Source organism: Homarus americanus, unplaced genomic scaffold (assembly GCF_018991925.1).
Source record: "Homarus americanus isolate GMGI-L3 unplaced genomic scaffold, GMGI_Hamer_2.0 scaffold49339, whole genome shotgun sequence".
Taxonomy (NCBI): domain Eukaryota; kingdom Metazoa; phylum Arthropoda; class Malacostraca; order Decapoda; family Nephropidae; genus Homarus; species Homarus americanus.
Genome location: NW_024723387.1, coordinates 277551 through 295000, shown reverse-complemented (window position 1 = coordinate 295000; position 17450 = coordinate 277551). Strand labels below are relative to the sequence as shown.

General features: G+C 43.9%; 1 protein-coding gene across 8 annotated transcripts in view; it reads right to left on the bottom strand.

The window, feature by feature from the left end:
- Positions 1 to 17223, bottom strand: part of LOC121863433 (inactive dipeptidyl peptidase 10-like) — a 107098-nt gene extending 89875 nt beyond the window's left edge. For 6 of the 8 annotated variants that reach the window (XR_006088387.1, XR_006088390.1, XR_006088389.1 and 3 more), the window contains exon 1: positions 14463 to 15814. Coding sequence is in view for 1 of the 8 variants with exons in the window: in XM_042362094.1 (XP_042218028.1) it covers positions 14463 to 14567 (105 nt within the window). In the remaining 7 variants the exon portion in view is untranslated. Of the gene's footprint in view, positions 1 to 14462; positions 15815 to 16931 lie in introns of those variants that run through there. The other 2 variants (XR_006088388.1, XR_006088393.1) reach the window with 2 other exon arrangements.
- Between the last annotated feature and the right edge of the window lie 227 nt (positions 17224 to 17450).

The following is a 17450-nucleotide window of genomic DNA, read 5'->3' as shown; positions in this document are numbered from 1 at the left end:
ATTTCCTCCCTCCTCTCCTCCTTCCTTCCTTATTTCCTTTCCTACTTGTGTGGTGAGAGATAGAGAACACAGATGAGAGATAGAGATTACAGGTGAGAGATAGAGATTACAGGTGAGAGATAGAGAACACAGGTGAGAGATAGAGAACACAGGTGAGAGATAGAGAACACAGGTGAGAGATAGAGAACACAGGTGAGAGATAGAGAACACAGATGAGAGATAGAGATTACAGGTGAGAGATAGAGATTACAGGTGAGAGATAGAGAACACAGGTGAGAGATAGAGAACACAGGTGAGAGATAGAGAACACAGGTGAGAGATAGAGAACACAGGTGAGAGATAGAGAACACAGGTGAGAGATAGAGATTTGTCTGTCACTGTTTCTCTGTCTATCTCTCGTTCTGTCTATTTGTCTGTCTGTCTTTCTCTCTCTTTTTCTCTCCATCAATCTATCTACCTCCCTATTTCTGTCTCTTTCTCTCTCTCTCTCTTTCTCTGTCTGTCTCTGTTGCTCCGTATGTCTATTTGTCTGTCTGTCTATCTCTCTGTTCCGGTATCTGTCTCTTGCTTTCTTTATCTCTCTATCTCTCTCTGTCTCTATATTATCACTCCCTCCCTCCCCTTGGACTCTCTTCCTTCTCTCCCTCTCACCTTCCCTCTAACTCCTTCATTCCTTCCCTTCACTGTCTTCTGTATTCCTTCCTTCCTTCTCTTCCCTCCTTCCTTCCTTCTCTTCCCTCTGTCTCCCCTCAGATGACCAATTTATGACGTAATCACAAATTGTCTTTCATTTCTCAGTTTTTCAGCCCTTAGTTCCCCTCTCCCCTTATCGTCTTCCCTCTCCCCTTATCGTCTTCCCTCTCCCTTCCCCTCTTCCCTCTCCCCTTCCCCTCTTCCCTCATCGCTGTCATTTTTTCCCCTCTCATCACCATAAATCATTTTCTCATCTCTATTCCTTTTCTCTCTCCCATCTCCCCTCTCCCTTCTCCCGCATCTCCCCTCTCCCATCTCCCCTCTCCCTTCTCTTGTCTTGTATCTCCCCAGACTTGTTCCTCGTCTCTCTCTCTCTCTCTCTCTCTCTCTCTCTCTCTCTCTCTCTCTCTCTCTCTCTCCCCTTCAGAACAGTTGCCAATTTCTCCTTTAAATCGTCACTAACTGTCCCGAACCTTGACCACAGGAGCGCTGATGTTGTACCCTAACCTAACCTAACCTAACCTAACCTAACCAAGCCAAATAAGATACCAGATCCAAGATGGCGTCAATACTGACACTGAGACTCTGCAATAAGCTATATATTTAAGAATAAAGGAAACTTAGGATGGTGGTAGGTTAGGATCTAGGTTATATCCTGGCCTTAAATCAGGGTTAAATAAGGCTCAGAGTCTTATATTTGCTACACACCTGAGCCTTATAAAGTGAGTATGTTATCTTCACTACCCAGTATTTCTACCCAAATGACATGATGTAAATTTCGTCTCTATAATTTCTCCCTTTAAAAGCCCTATAATTACGCCACTCTCGTATAATTTGTCTTCATAGATTATAATGTATTTTGTTGTATTCTTAACTATATAAAATATTATAAATATCTTAAGAATTATATATACTTTATATTAAGTATTTATTTGTAAAGATGTTACCCCCGATGACTCAAACGACGCTCTGATTGGTTACTACTCGACCAATCAGAGATCCCCGTTGATAAAAATGTAAACAAAGGAAGATAGGAACCTTGTGAATGATACTATATTATGATTGGCTACTTTTTTAAACCAATGGGAGGCCACCATTTTAATGACGTAGACGGAATGACCAATTATCTACGTTCAGGGAAGATTATTACGAGGTTATTGGTGTAATATGAAGGTAAGTCGCTCATTAATTACCCAGGTATTGATCAGTAATGTTTATGTGTGCTATACTGAGACACACACACACACACGCACACGCACACACACACACACACACACACACACACACACACACACACACACACACCTCTTCAAATCATTACACTGGACCTCTCAGTTTCTCTGACCCCCCCCACCCACTCTAATGGACAGGTTGGCAGGGTGTATTCAAGGGACTGTCCCTTTAGAACTGGGACCTATTAGAACTGGGGTCTACTAGAACTGGGGCCTATTAGAATTTGAGCCTATTAGAACTTAGACCCATTAGAACTAGGGCCTATTAGAACTGAGGCCCATTAGAACTGGGGCCTATTAGAATTGGAGCCTATTAGAACTGAGGCCCTTTAGAACTGGGACCTATTAGAACTGGGGTCTATTAGAACTTAGACCCATTATAACAAGGTCCCAAGCCGTCACTTATACCTGCCACATTATCAAGAGTCGTAACCACCACCAGGTATTGACTAACTACCGTCTGTCTGTTAATTAGTGTCAGGTGAGGCACCATTACCTGTCTTAAGTCAACACCTGGCGTAGTTATAACAGCTAGTGTCTCAGTCCAACAATGACGCCATATTGGAAACGCTAGATACATTCTCTTATACTGTGATACTCTCTCTCTCTCTCTCTCTCTCTCTCTCTCTCTCTCTCTCTCTCATTCTCTCACAATAATACCCATTGTCCCTCACTTTCTCATTATCTCTCTCTTTAGTGATCATTCTCTCTCTCTCTCTCTCTCTCTCCACACACAATAATGCCCATTGTTCCTCACTTTCTCATTATCTCTCTCTCTCTCTCTCTCATGCAAATACCTCAACAAACACTTCCACACACGCACACACTTCCACACACACACACTTACTTACTTACAATGCCATAAGTGTTATTAAGTTACTTTACGACTGATGGTTGACAGTTGTAGTGCCTTGTTAGGTAATTACATCGTATAGTATTTAGTAGGAGAGAGACACGCTATTGGTGGGTCACGTTACCTGTCCTACCGTCTTATTGTTCTCCTGTCTGTCTGTCTGTCTGTCTGTCTGTCTGTATATATTTGTCTGTCTGTCTGTCTTTGTCTGTCTGTATATATCTGTCTGTCTGTCTGTCTGTGTCTGTCTGTATATATCTGTCTGTCTGTCTGTCTGTCTGTCTTTGTCTGTCTATCTGTCTGTCTTTGTCGGTCTGTATATCTGTCTGTCTGTCTATGTCTGTCTGTCTGTCTGTCTGTCTGTTTTTCGTCTGTATAGCCACCAATTCAATCACCTCTCTCTCTCTCTCTCTCTCTCTCTCTCTCTCTCTCTCTCTCTCTCTCTCTCTCTATTTATGTCTGCCTGTCTTTCTTTCTCTAATCTCCATTTACCTATTCATCATATCCGTCTCTTTCTGTCTGTCTGTCTCTTTCTAATCTCTATTCACCAAGTAATCCTCCCCCTGTCTCTCTCTCTAATCACCATCCGCCTTACCTGAGCAAAACTCCAGGGTCGAAGATTGATTACTGTGACCTAATTCGTGATTCTATTTACGTTCTACCTGGAGAAATTTATTGACCTAGTTTCTTAACCACTGTAATTGGGTGGGGGCTTGTGAGTGGAGAGGTTGGGGGGTTGACGTCTGTTTATTGAAGACTCTCTCTCTCTCTCTCTCTCTCTCTCTCTCTCTCTCTCTCTCTCTGGCTCCCATTCCACAACCTTTCCCTACTGGCCTTCCGTAACCCAATTCCAATTTCATCTCTCCCTTATTCCCTATTCCACCTTCTTTACGAACCATAACACATAATCACCCCATCCCCTCCCCTCCCCATAACATTCTAAGACCCATTTTGATCTTCCAATTTCTTCCTACGTAACTCCATCAATCTCTCAAACCAGGGGCAAAAAAGTGCTATAATCAAAAGTCCATAAGGCGTATATTCCTATCAGATCAACACGTAAGAATCGCCTCTATAGGTGAGGGTGAATTAATGCCCTTCTAGTTCAGAGTTCGTCATTTTCTTCGAGATGGGCAACTAAAGTATTTTGAGTTTTTTTTATAAGGCGTAAACTATTTTATTATTATCTACTTCACTGTTCTTTAGAGTGAGAGTGGAGTTGTATGTATGTATGTATGTATGTATGTATGTATGTATGTATGTATGTATGTATTATGTATGTATGTATGTATGTATGTATGTATGTATGTATGTATTTATGTATTATGTTTGTATGTATGTATGTTTGCCAGTGCCTAACTATATAATTCCATACCAGAGTGCCACTAATGACCTCTCACGTGACCTGACCTATATCTTAGGTCACTTAACGGGTGACCTACCTGAGTAATGCCACAGGACCTGACCTTCAAGTGTCAAGGGTCGTCTGGGATCATATGACATGACTTGATATTAACATTTGTTTTATATTTGGTCTAATTCATGTCTAAGGTCACCTGTTGTTGTTGCTAAGGTCACCTGTTGTTGTGTTATTATTATTATTATTATTATTATTATTATTATTATTATTATTATTATTATTATTATTATTATTGTTGTTGTTGTTGTTGTTGTTGTTGTAGTGTCCAGCTGCGTGTTACTCTTTGATAAATATTTAACAAACACTAATATATTCTGACTGTCGTTTCTGTGTTCTACATCGTTATTGTCGCTTTCTGCTTACTTATCAATTATTAAGTGTTTTATCTACCTTCTTATACGTTCACACACACACACACACACACACACACACACACACACACACACACTGCATCTAGATCATTGCAAGTTGCTTTATGGTATAACTTTTGCAACACACCAAATATACTGTATATACCCTGATATACCGAGTCAGCAGTATATTGGTGTGGTATAACGTATATATCTGGTATACTGTGTGTGTGTGTGTGTGTGTGGGGACAATTTATGGTTATATTTTCCTCTTCTCTCTTCCTCTTTGCTCTCGCCTTATCCTTCCCTTCTCCTTATTCATTTCTCCCTCCCACTTCCCTCTCCTACTCCCCCTCTTCATCTCTTCTCTGTCATTTTTCCTTCTCCCTCCGCTTCCCTTTCTTTCTCTTCCCTTTCCTCTTTTCCTCTCTTTTCTACTCCCTCATCTTTCTTCCTTCCACTCTTCCTCTCCTTCCACTTCCCCTTTCCCTCTGTCTTTCTCTCCTCTTTCCCTTCCCAACATCATCCCCCTCCCTCTCTTCCTTCCCTCCTTCCTTCTCTCCTTCACTTTCCCTTCCTCGTTTTAACTTTCTTTTTTTCTGAGGCTGGAGTTTAGCTTCGTAATCAATCATTTGGTGAAAGTCGAGTGAAAGTTGTGCTTGTGAAGTCATAGTTTCTTTTTCTTGTTCAGTAAGTCAAGATGGAATGAAAGTGTGAAAGGCTCCTCAACTTTCTATTTGACAGGAGTTATACTTTCTAATCAATACTCAGGGAAAGTATAGTGAAAGTAAAATGTAAATGATATTATGGATTACTTTCTTTAAAACAAATTAGGGGTCAATGTACATAATATTTATCCCATATTAAAAAAAATAAAAATAAAATAGTTAAAAAAATGTCTAAATTAAAAGTCAATATCCATATTTTCTCGAATATATTAAACTTTAAATAAAACCCATTTAATTCTAAACTAAAAATTAATTATTTTTTATTATTTGTCACGTTAATTTGCATAACCATTTTTCACCTAATTTCTGGGAAAATGTATATAAGAAAAAATTATTCTCAAAATTATGTAAATATTTAAAAAAAATGTTGAAAATTTGCATAGACGGGTTAAAATTTTTATATATTTATTATTTTATGACAAAGAGAAGGAGTGAGGTGGTAGAGTGGATACAATGACTCGCCTTCAGTTCGATCCCATAAAAGTACTTAATTTAGGGTGACGTAATGGGGAAAAATGGGGGAAGAGACAATTTATAGCCCCCCATTATTGCAAAAAAACCCCCAGACCAATTACAGTGACCATGTTGCAAAACAAGGAAGGAATATATTGAGTGGCTTAACATTGCAATACTGAAGGAACTCGAAATGACCTCAATAACAAAGAATAAATTTGGTGATATTTTTTTCCTCACATTTGATACAAGAATATCACCCCAGGTCACAAAGGTCACCGATATTAAGTCAATTTAAGGTCGCAATATCGATTAAGTTTTCATGTAAGGAAATTGATTTAGGTTGTATGTATGTATGTATGTATGTATGTATGTATGTATGTATGTCTGTGTGTGTGTATTTTTTTAAGAGGATGAACAATGATGGCATTTTATCTGTGTCTGTCTGTCTGTCTGTCTGTCTGTCTCTTTCTGGCGCCGTCATATATGTAATGTACTGTCACACTTTCAATAAGGAGAGAGAGAGAGAGAGAGAGAGAGAGAGAGAGAGAGAGAGAGAGAGAGAAAGAGAGAGAGAGAGAGAGAGAGAGAGAGACCTTATCTCCCCACACACACACTATCAGTAAACCAAACCATTGACGCTTGACACCTTAAAACACTCGGTGATAACTCTCTCTCTCTCTCTCTCTCTCTCTCTCTCTCTCTCTCTCTCTCTCTCTCTCTCTCTCTCTCTCATATCCTCCCCACCTCCTCCATCCTTCTTATCTTTCACCCTCCTCTCCCGTTCTCCTTCTCCTCTCTTCTTCCTCCATCCTTTCTTTATCTCCATTCTCCTCCCCCTTTCTCCCCCCTCAGCTTGCCAAAATAACCTCACGCTTGAGCGCTTCAGAAACAGGGAAGGAATGAGTGTTTGTTTGACATGCAGAAAATTTCTCTCTCTCTCTCTCTCTCTCTCTCTCTCTCTCTCTCTCTCTCTCACTGGCTGCTTCACATCGTTGCTCAAGCAGAGATAACCGCTAAATGATGTGCTATTTTTGAGAGATCTCTCCCTCTCACATACCTCTCCCTCTCATATCTCTCTCTCTCTCTCTCTCTCTCTCTCTCTCTCTCTCTCTCTCTCTCTCTCTCCCCGTGTTGCTGTTATGCAAGGGAGAACCTGGATTTTCACCGTAGAACGAAAAAAACATTGAATATAAGTATCATTTAAGTCTGTGTCTGTGTCTGTCTGTCTGTCTGTCTGTCTGTCTGTGTGTGTATGTGTCTGTGTGTGTGTGTCTGTGTGTGTCTGTGTGTGGTAGGTACATAAATAAAAGAATAATACAAAGCAAAGAAAATTATATATGTTAGAAAGGGAAGCTTGGAAACGAAAGGAGAGAGAGAGAGAGAGGAAGAAGTGAGAAAAAAAGAAAGAATGAGAGAGAAGAGAGAGAGAAGGAAGAGAGTGAAAGAGAAGAGAGAGAGAAAGAAAGAAGAAGAAGAAGAAGAGAGAGAGAAGGAGAGAGTGAGAGAGAATAAAAATAAGAGTAAAAAAGAGAGAATGGGAGAAAAATGAGTTAAAGTAGAGAATGAGAGAGAAAGAGAGAAAGAGAGAGCTAATTACATGACGTCACCAGCGTGTCCACTAACTGATAATTGAGGGTGTAATTGACTTCATATAGTTTCGTTCAGGGTAGTTAATGATCGTTCACCAGAGAGAGAGAGAGAGAGAGAGAGAGAGAGAGAGAGAGAGAGAGAGAGAGAGAGAGAGAGAGAGAGAGAGATTTGTATGCTTTTACCTGTACATTCCACCACACGCCTAAACTTGCACTCTACTCTACAACAATACATCCCCCTCTAACATGTCCCAACACACCCTTAGTGAGGAGACCAAAGGGGAGAAGAACGGGAGTGAAAATAGTCAGTCAAGGTGGCGCCGACCTCCTCTCTCCCTCCTCCCCATCTCCTCCCTATATCTCCCTCCTCCCTCCTCTCCCTCTCCTCCCATTTGGATCAATAAATCCCCCACCCCCAGCACCCTACACCTCCCTTCTACTCTCTCCCTTGACCCTCCTTCCTAGCAGCCCCCATCTACCCTCACCCCATCACCACCCCCCTAATTTTCTCTTTCACCCCCCTTACCCCTTACCCCCTATTACAGTTCCTCCTCCCCCTCTCCCCCTCAGTCACTCCCCCGTCACCCTGGCACATATGGGTTCACTCACTTTGTTACATACCGTTGCATAAATGGTGTTCGCTGTTGCATAGTGAAATATACAACTACTGACTGTTGCATAACTTTGCATTGTGTAGTATAATGCTATGAAATGTTGCATTGTGTTGAATAATATTGTATAGTGCTATTTTATATAGGTTAAAGTTGCATACAATTATATAGTGTTGCTGACTGTTGCATACCGTTGCAATATTTATATCTATGTCGTTGTATTCCATCACTACTGTTAATACAGTGTTGCAAACTCTTTAATATTCTTGAAAAATACTATATCATCTTGCAAAAATATAAACGATTTTACATAATATTACATACGCATGCATATTATTGCACTATATTGCACATGGATGCAATATAGTGCACAATATTGCATATGGGAGCTTTACTTTGCATAATATAGCATATGGAAGCATTACTCTGACTATATTGCTGAACACATATCCATATCATTTCATAATAACGCTTATCTTTGCATAAAATTGCATTATATTGCACAGTTTTGGATATCATTAAATCGTGTTGCATAATAGTACATACGGTAACTGTACGTGGCAGCCCGGACCATACTACTGCCTCACACTCGCCTGTAATATATCGTCCCTAACACACACATATACTCTCCCTCACCTTCCCACGAACAAATATAACAAGTATGTTCTCTGTTCTCTGTTCAGCATACTTCCCCTTTAATCAACAAGAACAAGTATAGCCAATATACTAGTATGTTGCCTCTCTCTCTCTCTCTACCTCTCTACCTCTCTCTCTCTCTCTCTGTCTCTCCGTCTGTCTCTCCGTCTGTCTGTTTCTCTCCCCAATAAAAACAGATATACTTGACCCCACAGTATACCTCACCCTCTCTACTGCTATAATCCCCAGGCACCACAGAGGCTGGATATACCCGATATACCAGCATACCAGGGGCGAGGTTCAAAGGCTGGTGGTGGTGGTGTTAGCTCGGATGATTTAATAATAAGGAGTCGAGGTTTTGAAGCTGATCTGACCAGCCAGTTCCAGACTAATGTTACCACCCCCCCCCCTCCCCTCCCCTACCCTACCCTCTCTCTATGTTGACCTGTTGAGATATCTCGCTGTTGCATTGTCTCTGTCTGTGTGTGTGTCTCTCTGTCTCTCTCTCTCTCTCCCCACCTCCCCTCTCTCTATGTTCAGATATCTCTCTGTTGCATTGTCTCTCTGTGTCTCTCTGTCTCCGTGTGTGTGTATCTCTCTGTCTCACTCCACCATAAGTGGGTGATGATCCTTGAGCTGTTCCACCAAAAGTACCGCGTCGAGGCACGTCTCAGGGGCGTCCCCATTTTACATATCTTAGTGGCACAGGTCCCACTAATAGAGTCCCGTCTCAGGCTTACAGTCGAGCATCGCCTCCCTCTGCCTGTGTGGCGCTACACCCAGCGGGCTCAACGTCGTAACTTAGAGCTGCAACAGGCCCAGGAGCTCCCCAGTGACCTTAAACGGACTAAAATTCGACTTATGCCGACGGAGGAGGAGATGTCTCAAAGGAACCAAAGTGATATTTGGGACAAGCTCTTCCCCCTTGGGTGCAGGACAACAAGGAGGACCTCTACTGCTGCCGTCCTTCCTGTAGTGAAGGCGGTGGTGACGAAGAGTAGTTTCCATCATTCTTGTTCTCTGATTTTCTATCAAATTTAAAACCTAACCTATAAACCCAACATAATTCAACACCCCTACAAGGTCATGTCAGGAAAGGTCAGCAAAGGTCAAAGATGTTGCTTAATGACCTTTATAATACATATATACTAACTTAATTACACATTTCCTATACTTGTTCAATACTTAAGAATATATAAATATTTTTTTGTCATATATGAAAATGATATACATATGTGTTTTAGGGTCAATATTTACAAATGGAATCAGAGCGATTATAAAGTAGATATATCTCACCATTCTGAGCAACTTTCATTCTATACACTTTCGTCGAAAATTAATAATAATGAACCTGATAGAACCTAACATATCCTAACCTAACCTAGCCAATCAAATAAACCTAACCTATCCTAACCAATTAAAGAAACCTAACCTATCCTAACCAATCAAAGAAACCTAACCTATCCTAACCAATCAAATAAACCTAACCTATCCTAACCAATTAAAGAAACCTAACCTATTCTTATCTTGAGTAATATAAGCATTATGTGGCCTTAAAAGGTTATTAACAATAAGAGATTCTTCCTTTCCTTCCTCTTCAATCTACATCACCAAACATCTCTTTACTTCATCTTCGCTGCCAAGAAACACACACACACACACACACACACACACACACTCTCTCTAGCACCCAAAATAGATCTTGTTCAAGTGCATTGGTACGGCAGCTGGTGTGGGCGTGTCAGTGGGTGGGTGATGATGGGTGGTGGTGAGGGCGTTGTATAGTGGAGTGAGTGGTAGGGAGGAAGCAGGGTATGGGTGGTGAGGGTGTGGGTGGTGAGGGGTGATGATGGATGGTGATGGGTGGTGATGGTGTGGGGGTGTGGGTGGTGGTGAGGGTGTGGGGTGAGGGGTGTGGGGTGTGGGTGGTGAGGTGATGGGTGGTGATGGTGTGGGGTGTGGGGGGTGGTGGTGGTGTGGGGTGTGGGGTGAGGGTGTGGGGTGTGGGTGGTGGTGGGGTGTGGGGTGGTGGTGTGGGTGTGGAGGGCGGGGGGGGTGATGGGTGGTGAGGGTGCGGGGTGAAGGGTGGTGATGGATGGTGATGGATGGTAATGGGTGGTGAGGTGTAGGTGGTGATGGGTTTAGAGGGTGGTGAGGGTGTAGGGGTGTGGGTGGTGATGGGGTTGATGGGTGGTGATGGGTGTGGGGTGGGAGGTGTGGGTGGTGATGGGTGGTGATGGGTGTAGGTGGTGAGGGTGGTCATGGGTGGTGAGGGTATGGGTGGTGGGGTGATGGTATGGTGGTGAGGGTGTGGGTGGTGATGGGTTTAGAGGTATGGGTGGTGATATGGTGGGGTGTAGGTGGTGATGGGTGGTGGGGTGTAGGTGGGTGGGTGGTGAGGGTGGTGAGGGTATGGGTGGTGATAGGTGGTGATGGTATGGGTGGTGGTGTGGGTGTGGGTGGTGATGGGTGGTGGGGGTATGGGTGGTGATGGGTGGTGATGGGTGATGGGTGGTGATGGGTGGTGAGGGTGGTGAGGTGGTGTTGGTGGTGAGGGTGTGGGGGTGATGGGTGGTGAGGGGTGTGGGTGGTGATGGGTAGTGGATGGTGGTGGGTGGTGTGGGTGTGGTGGGTGGTGATGGTGATGGGTATGGGTGGTGATGGGTGGTGGGGGTAGGTGGTGATAGGGTGGTGATGGATGGTGGGGTGGTGGAGATGGTGGTGATGGTATGGGTGGTGATGGGTGAGATGGGGTGGTGGGGTGTGGGTGGTGATGGTGGTGATGGGGGAGGGTGTGGGTGGTGATGGGTGGTGAGGGTGTGGGTGGATGGGTGGTGATGGGTGGTGGGAGGGGTGATGGTTGCCTTATATGTATACCTCACATGTGTGTCTACACCACACTACAGTATATAAACAATACATATAGTGTGTAGTATGAATAGTGTATCTGTAGATGACCGTACACCCTCCTGTCGGGTGGTCGTGGTGGGTGGTGGTGGTGGTGGGTGGTGGTGGTGTGGGTGGTGGTGGGTGGTGGGTGGTTGTGGGTGATAGTTGTTGTTGGTGGTGGTAGGTTAGTGTGAAGGAAGGATTGATCGTGGTTGTGGAGGAAGAGGAGGAGGAGGAAGGAGGTGGTGGTAAAAACAACAACAACAACAACAACAACAATACAAACACGACATCATTACAAGAGTGAAGAGATAAGTTTTTTTTTTTCACCCCAGGACGAAGGTTAACAATAGAGAGCCTCGTCTTGGCCCCCAGCGACCACCTGTCCAGAACCAACTAGGAGAAAAATATAAGAATGGCTTTGAGGAAAGAGAGGGGGTACTAAAAAAGGTAGATATTGATTTTCTGGAGATTATTATTCATCTCTTATGATCTAAAACAAAACTCCTGTTACAGATTACAGCAACAACGACACTGTACTTGACCACCATCACTTGCCCTAACTGTAACGTCAGCGACCAATTTTTATGGTGGTAATATTTAACAGACAGACTATTAATTTTTACGTACGAGTGAGTTTTAGTGGCGGTCATAAATACTTTGAAGAAAATCCTAACTTTTAGTTTTTTTGTCATCGATATTTATGTGTTTTTGTAAAATTTCGGGGGAAAGAGTTGGATAAAATACGGGTAATAATTCTAAAACGGATACAACATATCTGTTATATTGTGTTATACAGAGATTTGTTCTGTATATATATAAATTTATGTTACCTGTAAATCACTGACGTACAGGAAAATTAGTGTTACCTGTAAATCACTGACGTACAGGTAAATTAGTGTTACCTGTAAATCACTGACGTACAGGTGAATTAGTGTTACCTGTAAATCACTGACGTACAGGTGAATTAGTGTTACCTGTAAATCACTGACGTACAGGTAAATTAGTGTTACCTGTAAATCACTGACGTACAGGTAAATTAGTGTTACCTGTAAATCACTGACGTACAGGTAAATTAGTGTTACCTGTAAATCACTGACGTACAGGTAAATTAATGTTACCTGTAAATCACTGACGTACAGGTAAATTAGTGTTACCTGTAAATCACTGACGTACAGGTAAATTAATGTTACCTGTAAATCACTGACGTACAGGTAAATTAATGTTACCTGTAAATCACTGACGTACAGGTAAATTCAAATTATATGCTAAAAATATAACATTAAAACCATCACAACAGTTGTAGCTTAAGTTGTTAAAAAGTACTAATAATCACACGACCACAACACCAAGCTTATATAGACATGAAGTTAAGATAAGAAGAAAAATGAAACTGGCAGGTAGCGAGAAAACACACGCAGCACACCGGCGAACAAATGAACGCTTGAGCTGGCGAACAGAAGCGGCAGCAAAACTCTTCCATCAGCCAAACCAACACGAACAGGTAAATGAAAAGCCCCCCCAAAAAATAATAATAATGATAAATAATAATAATGATAAATATAAAAAAATCGTAAACATCTGATCGACCAATAAAACGAACTGGTTAATTTAATTGGCTCTTTGTGCCTCTGGGATACAGTATACAGGGTGGTGCATAAGTGACACTATACCCAGAATAATGGTAAAGCTACTTATGCACCACCCTGTATAAGTTACCGGGCTGGAGGGGGGGGGGCTATTTGCGTATACAGGGTCATTGAAATACACACACACACAGATTTCTAATGGCGTATAGAACAGAAATCTGCGTATTTTTTCAATCAACAACCCTCTCTCTCTATATATATACTTATACATAATACATATAAGCATTTTTATATGTATCTAGTATACATATGTACGTGAGCAACCAATATATGTAAAAATGATCACATATTTCGGGCGTCATAACAAAAAAAATAATAATAATATTTTCTGACATTACAAGAACAAGCTTCTGTTAATGGCGCTGAGAAATATGAAGACATGAAATAGTTTATGATAAATATAACACGTAAAGTAACAACACACTCCACTGTTACAGGCTCTATACTGAAGCTATGATGTGGTTGTGAGTGGGGGTGTGGTTGTGAGTGGGGGTGTGGTTGTGGGAGTGGGGTGTGGCTGGGGAGTGGGGGTGTGGCTGTGAGTGGGGGTGTGGCTGTGGGACAGGGTGTGGCTGTGGGAGGGGGGGTGTGGTCAGGAGGGGGGGTGTGGCTGTGAGTGGGGTGTGGCTGTGAGGGGGGGTGCATTGTGAGTGGGGTGTGGTTGTGAGTGTGGGGGGGGTGTGGCTGTGAGTGGGGGTGTGGCTGCCAGGAGGGGGGGTGTGGTCAGAGGGGGGGTGTGGGAGCAGAGAGTAGGGGGTGTCAGGAGTGGGGGGGGTGGCTGTGAGTGGGGGGTGTGGCTGTGAGTGTGTGTGGCTGTGGGAGGGGGTGTGGCTGTGAGTGGGGGGTGTGGCTGTGAGGGGGGGTGGCTGTGAGTGGGGGGGGGTGTGGCTGTAAGTGGGGGGTGTGGTCAGGAGTGGGGGTGTGGTTGTGAGTGGGGGTGTGGTTGTGTATTATCGTTGTGAGAGAGAGAGACTGTGGTAAGTGCATTGTGGGTAATAACAACACACATGGCATTAGTGACGTATACAGAACAAATATTAGTGTGTGTAAGAGTGTGTCATATGATTGGTTGATGGGTACAGTACTTCAGACATAGCGTGACCAATTAGCGTGAAGCTATGTATGTGTATGTGTGTGTGTACGTGGCGTGTCTGTGCTTTTTGCGAGCGTGTCCTGCGGTGTGGTGCGGTGCGGACGTACGGACGGGCGTTATGAGGGCGAAGGTAAGTAATGTGTGCGTGGCGGTGGTACAGTGACGTAGCGACAGCAGTGAGGGGGTAGCAGTTTCATCACCATGGCAGCAGTACAACGAGGGCACGACAGCCAGACGATGGAGTCAAACAAAAGAGAGGTTACCGTAAAACAGCGGGCCAGTTCCGAGGCCAGAGTGGGCGCCCCTCCACGGTGGGTGCGCGAGGGCATTACCTCCACTTGCTGGTTTATGTCCTTCTCCGAGGTCATCTTGGCAGCTCGGGGGGGAGAGAAGGGGGGTCGGGTACTCGGAGGTCTTTTAGAGGTACTTCAACACCCCTAGGAGTACCTCAACACCCCTAGGAGTACCTTAACACCCCTAGGAGTATCTCAACACCCCCAGGAGTACCTCAACACCCCCAGGAGGGCACGACAAGTACCCTGGGAGGTATCAGACCGCACGAAGCACTGGACAAAGAAGAAAGACGTTATTTGATCCGTCAGTTGATATATCTTCCGGGGCACTAAACACACACACACACACACACACACACACACAGCACTGGTGTTTGTTTTCTTAAGTGTTTCAAGGTGTGTGGCGGTCAACAGAGAACAATCGAGGTGTTTTTTTTTTCCTATTTTTCAAGAGTCCAGTTCTTGTGTGGTGAAGGTGTGGTGAGCGTGGTTGGGTAGGTAGCTGTTGATGTGGTTGGGTGAGTCAGCGAGAACGTAGTGGTGACTCACTCCAGGCGGTGGTGAGCAAGAGGGAGTGGCGGAGGTGTTGTGCTGGTGGTGGTGCTGGTGGTGGTGATCGCCTGACAGTAAGAGAGGCCACTTGTTGAGTCGGGAGGGTTAGCCTGCTCCCACACACACACACACACACACACACACACTCACGCACACACTCAGATATACACACACTCACGCATACACTACACGACCGCCTTTGTGCTAATCCTCCTTCCCCCTGCGGTAAAAATCACACACACATGCACTTCCACACACATACACAAACACACTCACCATGTAAAAGCAAACTTGTGCTTGGGTGTTTTTATATATGAACGTGTGTGTGTGTGTGTGTGTGTGTGTGTGTGTGTCCTCCGCTTTATAAGGATAACAAGTGAAGATCTACTGTACACATCTCACCATACACACACACACACACACACACACACACACACACACACACGCACACACACACACACACACACCCTTCCAGTGTTTGGTAAATGTTCTCAGAAATACTGTAGTTCATTTTTAGGAATGTTCTACCTGATATAACTAATTAGCTTCAGGTAATAGAGGAAATAATGTTACTTTTGGTATTTCAATTGATTTTTTTATTAGCTGTTACACTAAAAATCTTTATTCTGCTAATATGTCAAAATATCTCAATTACTTACGATATTTTTGTTCTTTTATAGTAAATTCATAAATTACCTCAGGGGAGCTTTTAATCCCACTGTTTGTATCATGAACTGCAATTAAGTGTTCAGGTGGGGTCATTAAAGTGTTCAGGTAAATAAAGTGTTCAGGTAAATAAAAGTGTTCAGGTGGGGTCATTAAAGTTCAGGTGGCTAAAGTGTCTGTAAAACAAGTGTTCAGGTCATTAAAGTGTTCAGGTCATTAAAGTGTTCAGGTAAATACAGTGTCATTAAAGTGTTCAGGTGGGGGTCATTAAAGTGTTCAGGGGTCAAAGTGTTCAGGGCATGTAACCTAGGTGGCAAAGTATCCCTAGGTTTATTCTGAATAACGCAAGATGATTTATTCAAGTAAAGGGAACCGCTGCCCGCATTAAGTGTTCAGGTGAGGACATCAAAGTGATCAGTTATTTTCAAGCTGTTTTTGTAAGAGGCGCAGTCACGTGAGGAGGAGGAGGTGGAGGAGGGGAAGGAATGGGGGAGGGGGGGAAGAGGATTTGTTGACGTGCGTTGAGGGGGAGGTGAAGGAAACACCAATTTGCACGCACACGTAGGTAGGGGAAGGAGGAAGCCTAGAGAGGGGAGGAGTTTGAAGCCTAGGAAGGGTAGAGAGGGGTTTGAAGCCAAGGGGGGGGGCCAAGGGGTGAGGCCTAAGGAAGGGGGACAAGGTTTGAAGCCCAAGGGAAGGGGGGCCAAGGGGTAAGCCTAAGGGAAGGGGTAGAGGGGGTTTAAAGCCTGAGGAAAGGGAGAGAGAGGGTTTGAAGCCTGGGGAAAGGGAGAGAGAGGGTTTGAAGCCTGGGGCAAGAGGACAACAATATCACTCAGACCCTTAAACACTTTCTAATACTTTCAAAAAAACGAACCAACGCCTTATTGTTTTTTCTAATCGTCTTTTACACAGATTCTTCCTTTTTCTTCTTCCTCTTCTCCTCTTCTTCTCCTCCGCCTCCTCTCTTTGTCTCCCCGATCCTCTGTATATAATCAAGTGATATTGGGTTGGTGTGTGGCAGTGAGTAGCTCAGCAGGAGGGAGGTGCACACACACACACACACACACACACACACACACACACACACACACACACACACACACACACACACACACACACACACACACACACACACCTGAATGTGTCTGAGTCCAACAGGGTTCTCACACACACACACACACACACACACGTCTTAATATCTATACAAGTAAATAATATTACCTCAGATAGTTTCCCTCTCTCTTAACTTCTTCACTACACACTTTTCTGATCACTGTCGCACCATAGCGGAGTTTGGGGATGAAAATAGTGACTTAATAGTGAATTATAATAGGTCGTCTTGTGGCTCGGGTTAATAGTTCGACGTGAGTGTGTGGGGAGGTTTGAGCGAGTCCACGACGCACTTTAGTGTGTGTGAGTGACGGGGTGAGGAAGGTGTTTTGACACAGTGTGGTGGTGCGTAGCGTCACTCAGAGGGAGTGTCCGGGCCCCGCGTGTCGACAGAGAGGCAGCCGCGGCGTCACTGCCTGGGCCACAGCCACTCACGGGAGGAAGAGGAGGAGGAAGAGGAGGAGGAGGAGGTAGAGGGGAGGAGCAGAGGGTGACGGGTAGCGCAGCCTCCCTTTCATCTCTTCTTCCCTCCCTCCCCTTCCTCTTGGTTGGCTAGCTGGCGGGGATAGTCTCCCTGTATTTCTTTTTTTTCTTCCTCTCTACTCTCTGTCTCTCTCTCTCTCACCTCTA